Raw genomic sequence first — 20,222 nt, 5'->3', positions numbered from 1 at the left:
AAATTTTAAAGAGAAGCGTGCAACTGCTTCTCCATCTGAAATATTGTTAAAATTTAAGTGCATGATTAATTGTTTCGATGAGTAGAAGGCCCAACACGTGGGCATAATTCCTGACCTAATTAACATCTTCATTAAAATAAATTAAGTTCGAGGAAACAAAGAAAATCTGAAAAACATGATTTTTTTTCTGATTACTTCTAAAAATAAGTTTTAATTTAAAATATAAGATGTCTTAAAATAATTAAAAAACTTTTTTAAATTTATTTTTATTAATGTAAAAGTATTTAATATAATCATACCGTTATTTAAAATTAAAAATAAAAATAAAATTACATATTATATTATATAAAAATTAATTTTTTTTAAATATGTAAAAAAATTTAAAATATTTTACAATAAAAAGGGAGTATTTATTATGCTTGCAATAAGAAAACAAACAATTATATTTTTATGCTTAAGGATAAAGAAAAATCATATCCTCTGAATTTCTGTCCTTTCTGGCTAGTTCTTCTTTCTTTCTTTCCATGTTTCAAGTTTCAACTTTCATCCTTCGTTTTCCACATCAGACTCAGAAATACCAAACCAACCGTGCGACTGTTGTTTTATTTGTTGCCGTTGCAAATAATAAAATATGGTAATTGGAAAACGTATACATAGATAATCCGGACAGGTTTTCTCTTTCGTTTCAGATATAGAAAGCCGAATAAATACTTCTCACCAAGAACCATTCCATTCAAAAAAAAAAGGAAATCTTTTGAAAACGATGATTTCAAATCTATTCTATTCACAAAAAATTACGTTGATGCAAAATTATTAATTAATTAATCATGGCAAGAGGAGTAAAATCCAGCCATTAAAATAAATAAATTCCTTCTTAGGAACCGTCGTAACGTTGGGCTAATTTTTCTTTCATGCCAATCGACTAAATTAAAAAAAAAAAAAAACTCAACGAAAAGTCGGCGACGTATTATCTGGTTGATTTTATCAGACTTTAGTACAGTTGGCCAAACTTTTTTTTTTAATTTATTTAGAAAACAATTGGACTCTATTATTACAGAGCAAAACAAAGATTATTTCGGGATCTGAAAAATGAAATTGTTACTGATTTTGCACCGCGAAATGTTTGGTTTGGTGATGATTTTGCTCCTCTTGACAAAATTTCAGAACACTAGAAAGAACATGATCGAAGTGCGTGATCATCGTCGTCCCCATCACTTTTGCAAGTCTAGCCGTTTCTGTTCTGCTTTCTAACGTTAAAAATCATTTCCTCAGGTCCATTGGCTCTAGCGTCCCAAAGGAGCACTACAGATTCTACATAATTATCAGAATCGAAATTGCTGAAGTAAAGCTAGCGTTAGCTGTAAAAACATGGTAATTGAATTTTCTTTTCTTTTGATTTAACTTTATCCATACCACGTGTAGCTCTTGATGGTTTCATTTTTGCCCGCCCACTTTTTTTTTTTTTTTTATCCTTTTTTTCAAAGGACTGTGCCAACCTCCTTACAGCATAAAGGCAGAGAAGAAGAATAGGGGAGAGAGAGAGAGACAAAGCATAGTGAACCCAGAGATCTGACCAAAACCAGAACCAACATGAGGAAATGGAAAGGTGAGAAAAGGAAGGAGGAAAAGAAATAAAGAAGCAGCTGAGGTTGTTTATCGCCTCTGGTGGTGATCGGAACCGATTATTATTAGTATTATTTTTTTTTGGTGAGTTATTTGATAGCTGAATTATGTGCTTCACAATTTGTTGCGAGAATCTTTCTGCTTTGGTTTTCTTTTGTGCCGGAGTGCATTAACGGTTGATCTCTTGCTCTTCTTGGAACCTTTTCTGTATCTTCTCCTCTCTTGTCACTGAATTTTGTTCTGATCTTTAGTAATTATTATATGGAGCGTTACTTGAAATGAGTTTGATAATTGATCAGTGGTCGAATCATATGGTCACTGTCTCAAGGTTACAGTAGTTCTTATTAAAACTTGAGGAAAGCGGTTGATTTGTTGACATCTAGTGAATATTGATTTTGTTCTCATAATTGTCCGAGTTCTGATTCTTTTTTGGGTCGTTGATCCCTTTTCTGTAACAGAGATCGGGACTGCCTCCTACAAACTTCCCGAACTTGTTTTAATTAGTGATTTTGTCTTTGATCGGGTAGTTTGTATTGACCTGGCGATAGCAGATATTTTATTCTTTAACTCCTGTGAAAGCTATCAGAGATCAGAGATAAGTTCTAGATAACATCCTGGAACTTGGATTTTGCTGATAAAGTGATCAGTGGTGCTTTTCATTATTTGTATTTGATATTTCAATTTCAGGAAAAAAAGCCTTTAATTTTTTTGGTACATTTCAATTGATCTGACACTGAGATTTTGCATTGCTTTTATTTTGTCTATTCCATGACTATGTACAAGCAGCAACAGAGACTCGGTTTCCCATCGTTGGTGTGGATTTCGGTGGTCTAACGCACACTTGCCACTTCTAGCTTGTATCATCCAAATTTTGCGGATTAAGTCCCTATAACATCAGAAGAGAAAGCGTTGGTGTTATTAGCTAGAGCTATGGCAGCCAAGCCCCAAGCAGATTTTAAAAGAAAGTATTCGTGGTGGTGGGACAGCCACATAAGTCCAAAGAACTCAAAATGGCTTCAAGAAAATCTGACCGGTACTGCTCCAATTTTTTCTGGTTTTGCTATTGAAGTTGCTGTAGCTAGCTTTAGAGATTGATGTGAACCATGTATGTTTTCACTTATTGATGGGAGGAAGAAATGCCTTTGACATGAAACTTCTAGCAAGTAACTCTGATTGAGTGATTTTCTTTCTGTCTAGCTTTCATTTACTTAGCCATTATGAACTCTTACTGAGATGGCAATGAATCCGCACAAATTATGACTTAAATGCATTTGGAGTTTAAAGCTGCTAACTAGATAAATGTGCACGAATCTTGTTTGAGCACAGTCCTTTTAGTGAATAGTGACGTCTGTTATAATAGTATATGTTGACTCAAACAATACAGATTTCACTTCCTGGTGCACTGACCCAAGATGATGCACTTTATGAGACTATGAATGAAAATGTCATCACCAAATATGTTATATGTTACTGAATTTTAATTTTTTATCCTACTCTATTGAAAAATCTTCTTGTCCTACAACAGTAAATTTTGAAGGAAGCATAACAAGATGGTTTTGTTTTTAATTTTATAAAATGTCAGCCTTCTCTGTTATGACATGTGCACAATGGTGGTCTCTGTGGTGCGAAACCATATCTAGCCCTAGTACTTCTTGTATCACATTTTTTATTTCATTTATAGCGGGTATTTGCCTTATTCCTCAGGGTATATGCGACAATATTTCCTTCTGGGAATTGTGCTGTTGGCACTTAAGCACTTGTGGAGAAATGTTTTAGATAGCATTAGACTGGCATATGCTTTTTTCAAAACCTGATTGGAGTCGTACTCTTAACTGTATTAGATATTGATTAGTTTACAGATTGAGCATATTGTAAACTTAATGTAAATGTAAACATTATTTTATATAGATTCCATATTTTCTCTAATAAAAAGCTTGATTGCCTAAACATGCTTAGCAATGCCTTCCTCTCTTGAACAGATATGGATTCCAAGGTGAAGCAGATGATTAAGCTTATTGAAGAAGATGCAGATTCCTTTGCCAGGAGGGCAGAAATGTATTATAAAAAGCGCCCGGAGCTTATGAAATTGGTTGAAGAGTTTTATAGGGCATACCGTGCTTTGGCTGAAAGATATGATCATGCAACTGGGGTCATCCGCCAAGCTCAACGGACTATGGCTGAAGCATTTCCCAACCAAGTCCCTATGTTACCGGCAGATGATTTACCAAGTGTTCCTTTTATGGAGGCTGAGCCACGAACTCCTGAGATGTCTCACTCTTCTCGTGCTTTTATGGACCCTGATGAAGTGCAAAAGGATGCTTGTGGAAACCCTTCATCTAATTTCTATGCTATTAAAAGAAATGGAGCTTTTACTGAAGAACCTGATTCTGCTAAAAACAGAAGGGGCTTGAAACAGCTCAATGATCTCTTCATGCCTGGAGAAGGACGCGCTAGAAAAGAGCTCAATTTTCATGATGTGGATAATGATAATAATAAAAAAAATGATGGGAACCATGACATCAGAGCTCAAGTTTTGTCTGAGTCTGAACAGGTGACGAGGGCCGAGGCAGAAATTTTGGCATTAAAAAGAGCTCTTGCTAACTTGGAAGATGAAAAGGAAGCTGGCTTGCTTCAATATCAGCAGAGTTTGGAGAGATTGTCTAATCTAGAGTCAGAAGTATCTCATGCAAAAGACAATTCCCGGGAACTCAATGAACGAGCAGGCAAGGCTGAAGCAGAAGTTCAAACTTTGAAAGAAATTCTTAGTAGATTGCAGGCTGAAAGGGAAACTAGCCTTCTTTGGTACCAGCAGTGCTTGGATAAAGTATCCAACCTGGAGAAAAATATTTCCTCTACTGAAAATAACATCGGAGAACTTAATGAAAGAGTTATTAGAGCTGAAACGGAGGTTGAATCCCTTAAAAAAGACCTTACTGCAGTAGAAGCTGAAAAGGAAGCAGCCCTTGATCAGTACAAACAGTGCTTGGAGACAGTATCGAAGTTAGAGGACAGATTAGTACTAGCTGAGGAGAATGCTAGAAAGATTAATGAGCAAGCTAATAAAGCTGGAAATGAAATTGAGGCCTTGAAGTTTGAAATTGCTAAACTAACTGAGGAGAAGGAAGATGCAGCTCTTCGTTATCGGCAATGCTCGGAAATAATTTCCAGTTTGGAGCATAAACTTTCTTGTTCTGAAGAGGAGGTGCGTAAGCTAAATTCCAAGATAGATGACAGTGCTGAAAAGTTGCTGAGTTCCGAGCAGAAGTGTCTACTCTTGGAAACATCAAATGAAAATATGCAGTCTGAACTGCAGTCTTTGGTGCAGAAGTTGGGCTGTCAAAATGAAGAACTTAGTCAGAAGCAAGAGGAATTTTGTAGGCTTTGGAATTGCATACAAGAGGAGAGGTTACGGTTTGTAGAGGCTGAAACGGCTTTCCAAACTCTTCAGAATTTGCACTCTCAATCTCAAGAAGAACTGAGATCTATTGCTGCTGAACTTCACCATAACGCTGAAGTTCTGGAGAATGTAGAATTTCACAAGCAGGCTTTAGAAGATGAAGTACAAAAGGTCAAGCAGGAAAACAAAATTCTAAATGAGTTCAAAATTTCTTCATCTTTGTCTACTAAAAATTTGCAGGATGAAATATTAAATCTGAGGAAGACAATAGAGAAACTCGAACAAGATGTTGAACTGCGAGTAGATGAGAGAAATGCTCTCCAGCAAGAAATTTACTGTCTTAAAGAGGAGCTTAGTGATGTGAATGAAAGGCATGATGCCATGATCGAGGAGGTTAGTTCAACTGGCTTAGATCCACGATGCTTTGGGTTTACTGTGAAGAAATTACAGGATGAGAATTCAAAGTTGAAAGAGACGTGTGAGGCTGACAGAGGTGAAAAAGCAGTTCTTCTGGAAAAATTGCAGATAATGGAGAAACTTTTGGAGAAAAATACTGTTTTGGAGAATTCGCTCTCAGACCTAAATGTTGAATTAGAAAGTGTCAGAGGAAAGGTACAGTTCTTAGAAGAAACGTGCCAATCTCTACTCGAGGAGAAATCCACTCTCACTGTTGAGAAGGCTAGCTTGTTTTCTCAGTTGCAAACTATGACTGAGAAGCTAGAGAATGTTTCCGATAAGAACAACCTTCTGGAAAATTCATTATTTGATGCCAATGCTGAACTTGAAGGATTAAAGGTGAAGTGGAAAAGCTTAGAAGACTCACACCAATTACTTGGCTTTGAGAAGTCCAATCTGATCTCTGAGAAAGAAACCTTAGCGCAACAGTTGAACGTTGCTCATCGAATGCTGAAAAGTATCGAGAATCAACATAGTGAGCTGGAACTAAGGCATTTGGAACTGAAAGGTGAGAAGGAATCTGCACTTCAAAAGGTGGAGGAGCTTCTGGTTTCATTTTATGCAGAGAGGGAAGAACACTGCAGAATTGTGCAATTGAATGAGAGACACTTGGCTGAGAAGGAATTACAACTTCATATTGCACAAGAAGATGCAAATTGTAGGAAAAAGGAATACGAAGAAGAACTGGATAGAGCTGCACATGCTGAAATTGAAATTTTCCTCTTGCAAAAATGCATCCTGGATCTGGAGGAAAAGAGCTTCTCCCTTTTAGTTGAGTATCAGAGACTATTGGAGAAATACAAAATTTCTGAGAAATTGGTATCAAATTTGGAGAATGAAAAGGTTCAAAAGCAGGTTCAGATGAATTCTTTGTTTGACAGAATCAAAATACATAGGAGTGGGCTGCTTCAGGTGTCGAAGGCTCTAGACCTTAACAGGGACCATTCTTTTGATGATATGGCTGAACAAGACCACATTCTTCTGGACCATATACATGGTAAAATTCAGGAGAGACAGAAATGTCTAGATACAATTTTCAACGAAACCACCACCTGGCCATTGAGAATTCAGTTCTTGTCACATTCCTTGGGCAGTTGAAGCTAAAGGCGGAAAAACTTGTGACAGAAAGAGATTCCCTTGATAAGGAGTTGAGGATCCAGTCTGAGCAGTTATTGGCCTTACAAGCAGAGGTCCGAAGCATACAAGAGAAGAATCAAGAATTGAAACTGACTATAAGCAAGGGAGAACAGAGAATTGAAGAAATGGCTACTAAAACAGGGGTTCTACTTCAGCAGCTGTCGGACTTGGAGCGGGCTCACAAAAACTTACAGGATGAAAGTTGCAATACATTGGAAGAGAAAAATTCCTTGATGAGAAGATTCTTAGATCTGGATGAAGAGAAAGGCAACTTGGAAGAAGAAATCTGTGCCATGATTCATGATACAATGGCTCAATCTAATATTTCTCTGATCTACCAGAACATTGTCTTTGAAAAGGTCCTGGCACTCAGAGAGCTAAATGAAGATCTTGGTGAACTTTGTTCAGTAAATGACGACCTCAAGAATAGGTTGAAAGCTATGACAGAAAAATTAGAAGATGTACAAGTGGAAAATTCATATCTTAAGGAGTCATTTGACAGATCAAGCATTGAACTAAAATCAGTTCAATCTGTCAATGATCAGTTGGGTTGTCAGATTCAGAAAGGAAAGGAATTGCTGTCACAAAAGGAAAGCGAGCTTTTGGTTGCATCAGAAATGTTTAGAGCTTTGCACACTGAGAAAACAGAGTTGCAAGAAATGTTGGAAGATTTAAAATTTAAGTACGATGAAGCCAAGGTGATACTTGATAATCAAACTCGTCAAATTTTGAACTTATCCTCAGACAAGGATCATCAGAATGAAGAGCTCAGATGTCTGCGTGGAGTGAATCAGAAGTTGGAGTCTAAAATGGGACTCCTTTGTGAAGAACTTGAAGAAACTAGACTAAGAGAAGTGAAGTTAAATTATCAACTCAAGGAGGGAGCAAATGAGATTGAGCTCTGGGAAACTCAAGCTGCCACACTCTATGAGGAAGTGCAGATATTTACTGCCAAGGAAACTTCAGCTGAAGGAAAGTTTCATGAGCTAGCCTATACTTGTGAGAGTCAGAATGAAGAGCTCAGATGTCTGCGTGAAGTGAATCAGAAGTTGGAGTTTGAAATGAGGCATCTTCGTGAAGAAGTTGAAGAAACTGGACTGAGAGAAGAGAAGTTAAATTGTCAACTCAAGGAGGGAACAAATGAGATTGAGCTCTGGGAAACTCAAGCTGCCACACTCTATGAGGAAGTGCTGGTATCTACTGCCAAGGAAACTTTAGTTGAAGGAAAGTTTCGTGAACTAGCCAATGCTTGTGAGAGTCAGAACGAAGAGCTCAGATGTCTGCGTGAAGTGAATCAGAAATTGGAGTCTGAAATGGGGCATCTTTGTGTAGAAGTTGAAGAAACTAGACTGAGAGAAGAGAAGTTAAATTATCAACTAAAGGAGGGAACAAATGAGATTGAGCTCTGGGAAACTCAAGCTGCCACACTCTATGAGGAAGTGCAGGTATCCACTGCCAAGGAAACTTTAGTTGAAGGAAGTTTCACGAGCTAGCCAATACTTGTGAGAGTCAGAATGAAGAGCTCAGATGTCTGCGTGAGGTGAATCAGAAGTTGCGGTCTGAAATGGGGCATCTTTGTGAAGAAGTTGAAGAAACTAGACTGAGAGAAGAGAAGTTAAATTATCAACTCAAGGAGGGAACAAATGAGATTGAGCTCTGGGAAACTCAAGCTGCGACACTCTATGAGGAAGTGCAGGTATCCACTGCCAAGGAAACTTTAGTTGAAGGAAAGTTTCACGAGCTAGCCAATACTTGTGAGAGTCAGAATGAAGAGCTCAGATGTCTGCGTGAGTTGAATCAGAAGTTGGAATCTGAAGTGGGGCATCTTTGTGAAGAAGTTGAAGAAACTAGACTGAGAGAAGATAAGTTAAATTATCAACTAAATGAGGGAACAAATGAGATTGAGCTCTGGGAAACTCAAGCTACCACACTCTATGAGGAAGTGCAGATATCTACTGCCAATGAAACATTAATTGAAGGAAAGTTTCGTGAGCTAGCCAGTACTTGTGAGAGTCTTGAACGTGAACATAACAATAAAAGTATTGAAGGTGAACGGATGAAAGAAAGAGTTAGCAAGTTGGAAGATCAAAATGGAAGATTACATGACCAGTTGGCTGCTTATGTCCCAGCTGTCAGTGCTTTGAAGGATTGCATCGCATCTTTAGAGATGCGGACTCTTGTGCATGCAGAACTACACAGCTGTGAAAAATCAAAGGTACTAACATATTTTCTGTTTCTTTTCCCATCATATTGCCTCAGAATTCATTGTTCCGCTATTTTAATTTCTGTGAATGTCTGTGCGTGTCTTCCTGAACGAGGGAAGGAAAATATTTTTGGAGGTTTAAATGTTGTGTTTTGGATTCCTTGACATGTTGCACTCCTGTGTGCTTGAGACATGGTATGGAACTGTTGGGCTAAACGCCCGTGGTCACCCCAATCCTAATCTGTCTATTCTAATATCTCTAGTTGTTTACCGTGACTTGGACTGCTGTCAAATATTGCAAGCCTGTGTGGCAGAATGAAAATGTCAACCGCACATATCTTATGCTTTTTTTTCCCTTCACAATTTGTTCATCCTGAAGGCTGAAATCTAACCTGCGCATGCCTACATTTTCTTTGTTCTTATTGGCGGCTTTAATTTTTGAGTTAAACAATAGACTGCCTGTTTGAATGCTTGAGGCCATGTAATAATGTAGGCTGCTGCTGTCTCAGATGTCATTGTAAAAAGTTTGGGCATTGGTGGATTTCCTTGTTATATAGTATGATTGCTTTATTCCCCTTTCTTCAATTATACCACAGTATTCTATTGCATGCTCTTCTGGATATCATAATGTGGCTTGTATTCACCATTATGCAGGTTAATAATTTGACGAACCACCAATACACTGAAGGAGATCCACAAACAAGTGAAAACCACATTACCATGGCGCCAGATGCACTTCCAGACATTCAAGAAATGCAGAAAAAGATCAATGCAATCGAAATGGCTGTTAAACATTTGAATGAAATTTTCAAACCAAAGGATGAATTGAGGGAGATTCAGGAGTTACAAACTGGAATTAGATGGAATCGAGAAAACACTCATTCTAGCAACCGTGGCACTCGAATAAATAAAGCAAAAGAGCATCAGGATGGGACTATTGATAAGCAGAAGATAGGGAAATCAATTCCAGACATTCCTGTGGCAGAGAATGAAGTTTTGACAAAAGACATCATGCTTGATCAAATGTCTGAAAGCTCATCCTATGGGATAAGTAGGAGAGGAACTCCTGAGGTTGATGATCAGATGCTCGAGCTATGGGAAACTTCTAACAGGGATAGTAGTATTGGCCTCGGAGATGGTAAGGTGCAACAAGAGCCAACCACCGGACCAGCCAACTACCATCAGATAGGAGTAACCAAAGAACCCAAAAATAAGCATCGCTCTGTAGAATCATTGGTTGAGAAGGAGTTGAGTGTGGACAAACTAGAGATCTCAAGAAGATTGACACAGCCACGTGAAGAAGACAACAAAGGGAAGATTATAGAAAGACTTGATTCTGATGCACAGAAGTTAGCAAACCTTAAAATTACTGTGCAAGATTTGATCAAGAAGATTGAGACCACTGAGAAGAGCACAAAGGGAAAAGGAAATGAGTATGATAGTGTGAAAGGGCAGCTTGAAGTTGCTGAGGAGTCCATCACTAAGTTGTTTGATGCTAACCGCAAGCTAATGAAGAATGTAGAAGAGGGTAAACTGTCCTTTGTTGAAAATCCTGAACCAGAGTCAGACGAGAGTGGAAGCACCAGCAGGACGAGAGTTTCCGAACAGGCACGGAGAGGATCAGAGAAAATTGGACTTTTGCAATTGGAGGTGCAGAGACTACAATTTCTTCTGCTGAAACTTGATGAAGAGAGAGATATCAAAGGAAAAGCAAGAATGATGGCGGATCGAAGTCCAAGAGTCCTTTTGCGAGACTATCTCTATGGATTTGGAGGGACGAGAAGCAACCAGAAAAAGAAAAGGGCACATTTTTGTTCGTGTGTGCACCCACCCACCAAAGGAGATTAGTCAAGTAAGCAATCTATCGGCTGATTATTAGCAAAATCCTTGCTTCTTAGAATATACGAGGCATTAGCTTTCTTGTTTGTAAATTTTCTTTTCAAGAGTTTATCCATGAGACCCAAAAGGTTTTTTCGGTGCCATGGTAGAAACTGCCCTTCATTTTGCTTCCAGCTTCTATTTGTGCATATCGTGCTGCCTCTTTAAATTTTTGCCATTTCTTTAACTGAATAATAACCTCTCCTTCCATGCTGGAATTTGTTGAAGTTATTCATGATAAGCATAAGGCATAGAACACCCGTGGTTGTGAAGAATAATTATTTGCCTATATGATTATGTTGTTTAAATAGTCCTCTTTGTCTATTATATGGAGAGCCTTTTTCCCCTCTTAATGAACAAAGGCTATGGTTTAGAAAGAGAGAAGAGGATTAACAAAGAGGAGTATTACGCTTTGTTACATCCATCAGTGTATAATGGATGCTCTCACCTAATCAACCATAGTCAACCTTCTGTCCTTTTCAATTATGCTTTTTTTTTTTTTTTTTGATTCGTGCGTCTCAGATAGTATAATAGTCAATCTAGAAATCCTGTAGAGTCTAAAATATAAGACATGTAAGTCTGAGATAGTATCTTTGCATTCAATTCACAGGCTCACAGCTATACATTATGAGTATAACACGCAAGCCAGCTTATACCTTAATTTGTGTGAGTGAGTTTGAGCTGTTCATATTTTTTAAAGTATTGTGTTAAAAAATAGCATAAGGCATGTTGGATCTCTCAACGTGTAATCAATAAGGGATTTTTTTTTTCTTTCAGAAACATTCTTAATTAGGGATGTAATTAATAAATGTAAAATAGAACGAATATATATTATTAAATTCCTTTTCAACTTTTTTTCTATTAAAAAAGAGTGTATAACTAAAAAAAAATTATATTATATATAATTTTGATAAAATTTAGTGAAGTTTGTATGATTCATCATCCATCAAATAATCAAATAAACCTCATAAAAGAGCAAAAAATGGATGCACTAAAAATAGTAAATATTTGACTAAATTACATGACAGTATTCAGTTTCCACTTACCATAATTGCAGCGTAACAGACGACTAATTGAACTAATCAACCAGCATTAAGAATAACCAAATTCTGTTGGGGGGCTTTTCAGCGACCTCATGACAAAGGCACTATAAAAATTAGACCCAAAAAAGACAATAAAGGAAAAACCAAAAGGAACAGCAACGGAAGGAGCAAGGTGATTGGAATCTCTGATTTTTCTGCTGAGATCTTCATTTTTACGTTTAAAGATCACTTCATCTTTAATTAAATCAAGCTTCGATCTTCTTACGTTGGATTGGATTCAATTCAATGTATTGAAAGATCAAATGGAGACAAAGGTTAAAAACATCAAGCTTTTTGTTAAGATTAAGGCTTGGACTTTTGTGGGTGTTTTGAAGAGAGGGTGGTATAACCTCCGCATGAAATTCAAATTTTAATTTCTTATTAGCTCGATCTTAGCAAAACCCCAGATAGATTCACGATCCTTAATTGATTTTGTTCATATCTTTTTCATTTAAGTAATGCTGATAATTTAATCTCTGAATTGTTGTCTTTATTTTATTTCAATTGTAGAATATTACCAAGTGTGCAAATTAGTCAACCTTTTAAAATTCGGAAATTCGTTGTATTTCCTTGTGCAATGTCTCAAAACTTTCTCGTCTATCCTTTTCATTTTAATTGACATATTAATTGAAATATCACTGCTTTATTATTATTATTATTTTGCAGGAAAATTACAGGTTTATTCTTTTATACCTATTATCAATATTTTTTGTCTATATTTTCATGCCAGTTGGCCTGGGCTTCACTAGTCCATTTTTCTAGCAGGCTGGCCTTGCAAAAATTCAGCTCACTATGGGCTGGCCCATGGGCAACCAGTGGCTTGTATTACCTATTCTACTTATTAAAAAAAAACAAAAATAGAAATTAGAGTTTTGATATTTTTGGTCAATTTAAGTTATATTTAACGATATTTACTTATTATTATCAATAAATATAATCAAAGGGAATAAATATTCTTTCTAGTCTCTGGCCTCAATTAGATTGATTCTTGCCTTTTCTTCTTAGATTTATTCTTTTTTGGTTGTTTTACTTAATGGGTTCTCTTTAAATCAACGTTATCTTGAGCAAGAATATGAATAATTTGGTTCTTCTTATTATTTTCCTTTATCCTTCCTTTTTTATCTATTGGCAATACCTTGTCTTATATAGTTGTGTTATTCACAACTTACATAGTAATATACTTCTCGATTTTTATTGTAAGACACTTTTAATTATTTTATACATCTTAAAAAATGTTAGTTTTTTCTCAAGATAATAGAAAAAAATGATAAAAAATGTTTGAAACTAAAGACATATCAAATCCAAGGGAAAGAATGGATTGAAAAGCTATTACTAATTGTTAAATTAAGTGAAAAGAAACTTGATTCTTCTTAAGTTTTTAGAGTAAGATTGAGGATTAGAATCCATGAATTAGATTTAACAATAGTTGAATATGATTTGTTAATATTGAGGGAATTCTTATATAGTATCTTATTATATCAAAATTATGTAAATTTGGAGTTCTTATATCAATTTTTTGAAACAAATCTTAAAAAAAAAAGGAAAATCTGCTGGTAAAAAAAAAGGAAAAATCTAAGTTTTAATTTCCAAAATTTCTCTCAAGTCCCAATTCTTGATTACTTTGATTCAAAACAATTTAGTTTTTAGATTTTATTCAATTAAAAAATTATGAAGATTGAATATTTTAAAATTAAAAAATTATGTGGACTCACTTGTTTAATTAGAAAGATAAAGAGACTAATTTACTTCGAATCAAAGTTCAAGACCAACTCAATAATTAAAATAAATTAGATATCAAAAGTTATACTCTTTTTAAAAAATTGAGTTCATAATTATGAATCATTAGATTTTTCTAACAACTAAGAATTTCTCCTAATTAAATTGCTTGAAACTTAGTTAATTAAAGTGAAATTTAATTATCTTTGTAATGTAGTTTTTTAAAACACTCAAAATATGTTTGGTTAGTATTTAATAGAAGAAAATTTCTTGTGGGGTTCAAAAATTGAAAGGAAGAGAAGGAGGGTAACTCTTCGCTCCCATCCTCTTCTTCCCTTAGCTCTATCAAACACGTACTTTATGAATTTAGCTTCTTAAAATTGAATTTCTGAATTTGAAAGTAACACAACTATTTTTTTTACTAATAAATTATATTTTTTTAAAAAATTGTGACACATATAAGTTGTTTCCGTTGCTTAAATTGAGGTCGGTAATTATCTATAATTCATGATATGGTCCTTTATTTGTAATTTCACCTAATGTGAATATAATCAATGAATGAAAGGACTCCTTCAAATTCCATAAGGTCATCACTTAGTCACTTTTTACATCTTCTAGAAAGAAAAGAGAATAAAAGATTCATCCCTAAACCCTAAATACAAATTCAAATATAAATGTAAAGATTGTTAATAGGTAACTTATAAATATATTTGTAAATAAGATAATGAGATTTTTAGTCTCTAAAATTAACTTCACTTATCAATTTCACTCTTGAAATTTGATTTTTATCAATCAAAACCTAAGGTTTCATGACCATGCACTTTTATCCTTTATGGTATTATTTTTTTTATACAAATCATAAAAAATAGTTGTATATGGTTATGAAATTTTGAAAACTTTATTGATTAAAAATTAAATTTCAAGTACCAAATTAATAATTAAATCAAACTTGAGGGACCTGAAATTTCATTATCCCTCTATAAAATTTTAGGATAACAAACTTTGTAGTTTTTGAAGTTTGTCTTATTTATAGATTTGGTTTCTTATGTTTTTCTTTTAAATTATCATATTAGTTTTTTATGTTTTAAAATAAGAATTGACTTTTAAATTAATATAACTTATAAAGTGTATTGATGACTTGGCCTGTACATGTAACTAAAAAAGAATAAATTAGCCCTCAAATTATCTTACTCCCTCTGTCTCTATATATAAAATATTTTTTGAAATCTTATTTTGTTCCTAAATGTAAGAGATTGTTAGCATTTTTTAATAAATGAACCATTATGCCCTTATTAAATTGAAAAGAGAAAAAGATACTATTCTCATTAATTTACTTTGAAAAAAGAGATTTATTTTTTATTTACAATAAGTAAAGGCAAAATTAAAATATTACTATACTTTTAATTAGATAATTAACTTTTATTGATTTACGTAATTCAATTAAAAACATCTTTTATATAAAAATGAAAGGAGTAGTTTTTATCAATATAGTCTCTTATGTTGTATTTCATTTTTTTTTTGTTTTTAAGTTTTTAAGTCTATGTTATTCTTAACTAAACAATTATATACTTCTTTTTTATTAATCCATGGTTACCATCAATATTCCATTGTCCATGCCAATAGACTTTAATAGTGTTATCTTTTCTTTGAATAATAAGGACCAAGTAAATAACTAAGGAAACTTAAAAATTAAATTGATAAAAATTAAACTTAAATGACAAAATCAATAATTAAAACAAACTTACAAGACAAAGAAATTATTATCCCTTTATAAAAATTTTTCATGTCTTGAGACTTGATCTGATTCAATATTAACTTACATTGAACTCACAAATGAAACAATAAATAATAGACAAGAGAAAAGACACAATAAGGAGCCAAGGGAGGTTGAGGTGGCAAGGCATCCAATGGATCATTAAATTATGAAATTAAATAAATACTATATATATATATATATATATATAATAGCGACAATTCGATGATGGTGAGGGGACCAAACAGAATTAAAAATTAAAAAAAAAACTCAATAAGTGATATCAAAGTCTATATATATAATAAAGCTTTGTTGTGATTCCCGGATTCATTAATTTGCAGATAGAAAGAGAAAGAGATGGTTGGACCAGTGAGGCCTGAGTTTGTGCTGTTTGGTTCCTCCATTGTTGAGCTCTCTTTTAACAATCAAGGTTGGGGTTCCATTCTCGCCCACCTCTATTCTCGTCGGGTACCTTCTTCTTCTTCTTCTTCTTCTTTGCTGACCATTTATTTTTTCTGTGATTAGTTTGGATTTATATATATGTTTTCTGTCGTAAAAATGGAGCAAGCAGATTCCAAATCCTTCGTTTGGCACTGAAATGAAATGTAATCCAGCAATATCAACCACTTGGGTTTGTTTTATTTCTAACTTTACGTTTATTTGGATCTCTCATTCATTCCTTCCTTCCAAACAAAGTCCTTCATCAGTTCTTCTTGGATTTTTTCTTTATTCTGAAAATGTTGGCTAAAATCCAAGAAAAAAAAATGGGAAGAAGAAAAGAGTATATTTTGATCACTACAAACTCAAATTTTCTTTATTTCCTTGTTTTTTATTTGAATTATTGACCGCTTCCTCCGAATCCGAAGTGTAAAACTATTTTTAGACAAGATACATGGTCATAGTCAGAGATGAAGCATTTTTAGTTCTTCAACGTTTTCCAGTATATATAAAATATAGGGAATGTTATTAATGGACAGAAAATTGAATTAAAGATTAAAAGATTTGAAAATCTGAAAGAATGACCAAAGATCTTTTAGTGAATTGGTATAAAAATTTGCTATTCTTGTCCTATAATTTGTAATTCTCAAAATGAGATTCGTGAATTTGTAAAGAAAAAACTTATGGAAATGGTTTTGCTTCACAAATTAACAAATGTTATTTGCAAATTTGTCTTTTGAGGGTTTCAAATAAGAGCATGAAAATAACAAATAGTTGGAAGGGATGCAAATTCTTTGCTTTGATGACTGCAAGTAATAGATTAATAAACTTTTAGACTAATTCACTGAAAAACTCTCTGTTCTTATATTAAATTTTCAAATCTTTAAATCGTTATTTAAGTTTAATTCAATCTTTTGGTGTTTTTTAACGTGATTTCTTGTACTATAACCTACAACTATATTTAAATTTATAAATAATTTAAGATCAATGCACAATGTAAAATCATAGCAAGTTGACTCGGTTTGTCAACCAAAAAAATAAATCATAGTAAGCTATATCTTTCACAAGTTATTAATATTGGCCTAAGCTCCAAAAACTACATAAGAAAATGAGATTTTTTTTTTATAACAAAAGTACAGTTGTATTATTTAAATGTTTTAAAACAGATGGGAGAATAATTTACTTTCATTATACACGCATACATATACATGAAAGAGACTTTTTTTTAAAAAAAAATATAGAAATACTATTTCATATGTTTACATGAATTTGTTAAATCAAGTGAAGAGAAGGAAAAATAATAAATACAGTGGAGAATCCACTCGTTAATTTCATTGGATTCTTTTTCTTTTGAGTTTCATTGGATTCATTTGAGTATTATTTTAGCAATTGATTAGATTCAGATATAATTGCAATAACACATAATATTTTATTGTTTGAAATGAAATAATACAAACTCAGGTAAATAAAAATTGAAATATTGGGGTGACATATGTAGGCAGACATAGTATTGCGTGGATATTCAGGATGGAATTCAAGGCGTGCTTTGGAGGTTCTGTCTCAAGTCTTCCCAAAGGTAAATTAAATTAATAATCCCCATTTTTTGTATCCACGTGATTTATTTTAATGAGTCTTTTTGCATAAATGATATATTCACAAATCTAAAATGTTATATTTTGTAAAATAAAATCATAATTCATATCTACTATTGAATCATCTATTTGATTATCAAACCCCTTCCTTGTCAATAAAATCCATTTGATTATTACATCATTCTCACATTAAAGGAAAGATTATTCTCCAGGACGAAATTCAAGTATAGTTTTCCTTGTAAATTTATGCTATGTTTTAATAGTAAACACTCGAAGTTCAATTGATAAATTTGCGTTGTTATTAGAATGACATACTCCTTTTGTTTAATATTATAAAATATTTTTTAAAATATCGTGTTAAAAATATAAAATATTTTTTTTTTTTCAAAATGCAATTAATAAAATTTTTAAAAAATATTATTAATTAAGGAATGGAATTAATAAGGTTTTTTCATTGATACACCTTATTAAATAAAGATAAACATAAAAAATATGTTATTTTAAAACAATTAAATAATTCAATAGAGTGTATAATTAAATTAAAAGTATTTTATAATATTAAATGGATAGAGTATTCAAGACTTTTAACAATAGATGACTTGAAAATTATCAGAATTGAGTCTTGTAACTTCTTTTGCGTTTGTGTGTGTGTGTGTGTGTACTGTGTGTACCAAATTCAGGAAGGAGGAGTGCAACCAGCAATGATAATTGTGTATTTCGGGGGGAATGATTCAATGCTGCCGCACCCATCGGGTCTGGGTCCTCACGTGCCTCTTGACGAATACATTCACAACATGAGGACCATTGCTCTCCATCTTCAGGTTTTCTTCACCATTTCATTCCTATTTCCTCAATCACTGCCACACCAAACTAGACGCAGTTGTTGACACACATATTAATCATAAACAGTAAGTAACACTGCTCATCTAAAAAATTAACTGTTGTATAAATATAAAATGATAGTTACATTCTAAAAATATTAATTAATCACAACTAGGTCACAAATTTTTTGAAAAAATAACTTAGAAATATTGATTCAAACAATTACAAATCTTTGAATTTCATTTGTGGATAAACTATTTAAAGTTCAAATATAACTCTCAAATTGTCATTAATTCAATATTTTAAAACTTGACTATAATTCACCCCAAACGTAAAGTTCACTTTGTACCAACAAGCATGTAGCTCATTTGATTAGGATCTATAGTACTTTGCCTAAAGATTCTAAATTTAAGTTCTAAAATATGCAGCTACATCAAATACTTGTTGAGAGAACTTGTTGCCTTTCAACCCAGCTCGATTTAGATTAGTTAGGTTGAAAGGATTTCAAATACCAGGTGTACCGAATACAACTGTACATGTCCCCTTCATTTATGTTAAATAATTCACCATAAACATGTGTGTGTAGCTTTGATGGGTGACACTGATAAGAAATGTTGATGATGAGCAGAGCCTTTCAGAAAAGACTCGCCTTATATTCCTCACTTCTCCTCCTATCAACGAGGCTCAGATTCAGAAATCACTCAGGTCTCACGCCTTGTTTCTTCTTCTTTTGCCATCATTGAGTTCAAAATCAAATAAAAAGAGGCAAAAGACTAGATGTGTCAACATTTCCATCTCGTGTCTTTTTGAAACTTGAATTCAATTCAAATTCTAGATTATGATGAGGAAAATGATTTGGGTGAATCAATGCAGTGGCGTGTTGGGTTTAACGCGAACCAACGAATCGTGTAGAATATATTCAGAAGCATGCTTGAAGCTCTGCCAAGAGATGAATATAAAAGCCATTGATCTCTGGAATGCTCTCCAGCAAAGAGATGACTGGTTAGATGTCTGCTTCACGTAAGTAAATTAGTTCACAGGGCTATTTTATATTTAATCAAAGCAAACTCTACAAACCTCCATGGAATTCAAATCAACCACACATTCATAACTTCTTAGTAGTGCAACTTTATAGTTAACCAATAGAGAGGGAGAGAGAATACAGTTTTTTGAATTACAATAACTCAATTCTTATAGATTCTTGACTTGAAACAACTTGATCCTTGTAACTTTTTAACCCAATAAACTACAAAAACTGAATTATATTGAGTCGAAGTTGAAGAACCTTACAATGTACTTATTGCACACAGAATCCTTAGAACTTTTGAATGATTTATCAGGGATGGAATTCATCTGTCAAGTGTGGGAAGCAAGATAGTGGCAAAAGAAATAATGAAGGTTCTGAAAGAAGCAGAGTGGGAGCCAAGCTTGCACTGGAAATCAATGCCTATGGAGTTTTCACAACCTTCCCCTTATGATCCTGTCAGTGCTGATGGCAAAACCACTATTAATGTCTCTTCTTTGACCTTACCTGCATTTGTGGAATGGGAATAATTTATGAATCATTTATTGGACAGCTTAACCAAGTCTAGCTTTTCTCACTATTGAATACATCTTTAAGATGCTCAGCGTAATTGTTTGTTTGTCTGTTTAGAGACCATTGTCAAGCCTTTCAAGGAAAAATATGAATAAATCATACATATTTATTCTGACTTTCTGTTGAAACAGAGTAGATTACAGAGGTGTGAGTTCTCCAATTTGTAAAGCATTCAAACGGTACATTAAACACATGCCACTTAATGATGGGAATCAAGGGACGGGTTAAAATCTAACATTTAATACATTTGATTCGTTGCAGAGTATTGGAGAACCAATGACTATATCTAGAATTAAGAGGATGAAGGAAGCCCTGAAATCATTAATTAGGGATGTTCTAAATGATCAATGAAACTTAAAGACAAATGAAGTTCTAAAAGACCCAAGAAAGACTCTTAGCATATTGGGCCTAACCCAAGATATTAAGGCCTATGAGTCTAATTAGTTTTTCCTTAAATTTAAAAAAAATTAGTTTATTATGTTTTAAATTCAAATAAGGATAAAATATATCTATTAAGGATATGATCTA

General features: G+C 33.6%; 2 protein-coding genes across 2 annotated transcripts; both read left to right on the top strand.

Annotated features, from left to right (window-relative positions):
* Nucleotides 1-2,409: 2,409 nt before the first annotated feature.
* LOC129297922 (protein NETWORKED 1D-like) lies at nt 2,410-11,004 on the top strand. Its single transcript, XM_054936265.1, is given in 5 exon segments — nt 2,410-2,656; nt 3,603-6,518; nt 6,521-7,472; nt 8,465-8,828; nt 9,471-11,004. Coding segments are annotated over 5 exon segments (5,529 nt in total). The 5' UTR covers nt 2,410-2,553; the 3' UTR covers nt 10,665-11,004.
* Nucleotides 11,005-15,586: 4,582 nt separating this feature from the next.
* On the top strand, nt 15,587-19,809 carry LOC129297924 (GDSL esterase/lipase WDL1-like). The gene is made up of 6 exons (XM_054936267.1): nt 15,587-15,713; nt 17,182-17,259; nt 17,956-18,096; nt 18,726-18,802; nt 18,971-19,117; nt 19,438-19,809. Exons 1-6 carry the CDS (start codon nt 15,603-15,605, stop codon nt 19,649-19,651), a joined length of 768 nt encoding a protein of 255 aa, XP_054792242.1. The 5' UTR covers nt 15,587-15,602; the 3' UTR covers nt 19,652-19,809.
* The last annotated feature ends 413 nt before the right edge of the window (nt 19,810-20,222 follow it).

The sequence above is a fragment of the Prosopis cineraria genome, unplaced genomic scaffold (genome assembly GCF_029017545.1).
Source record: "Prosopis cineraria cultivar Desert tree isolate PC_DT_omini unplaced genomic scaffold, ASM2901754v1 PC655, whole genome shotgun sequence".
Taxonomy (NCBI): domain Eukaryota; kingdom Viridiplantae; phylum Streptophyta; class Magnoliopsida; order Fabales; family Fabaceae; genus Prosopis; species Prosopis cineraria.
This window is presented reverse-complemented; position numbering and strand designations above follow the sequence as displayed.

Bases quoted from the DNA above. Each gene is read 5' to 3' on its own strand.
- LOC129297924 (XM_054936267.1), top strand. From the start codon at position 15,603: ATGGTTGGACCAGTGAGGCCTGAGTTTGTGCTGTTTGGTTCCTCCATT. The intron at 17,260-17,955 runs GTAAATTAAATT...TACCAAATTCAG, and splicing joins TGTCTCAAGTCTTCCCAAAG to GAAGGAGGAGTGCAACCAGC. The intron at 18,097-18,725 runs GTTTTCTTCACC...GATGATGAGCAG, and splicing joins CCATTGCTCTCCATCTTCAG to AGCCTTTCAGAAAAGACTCG.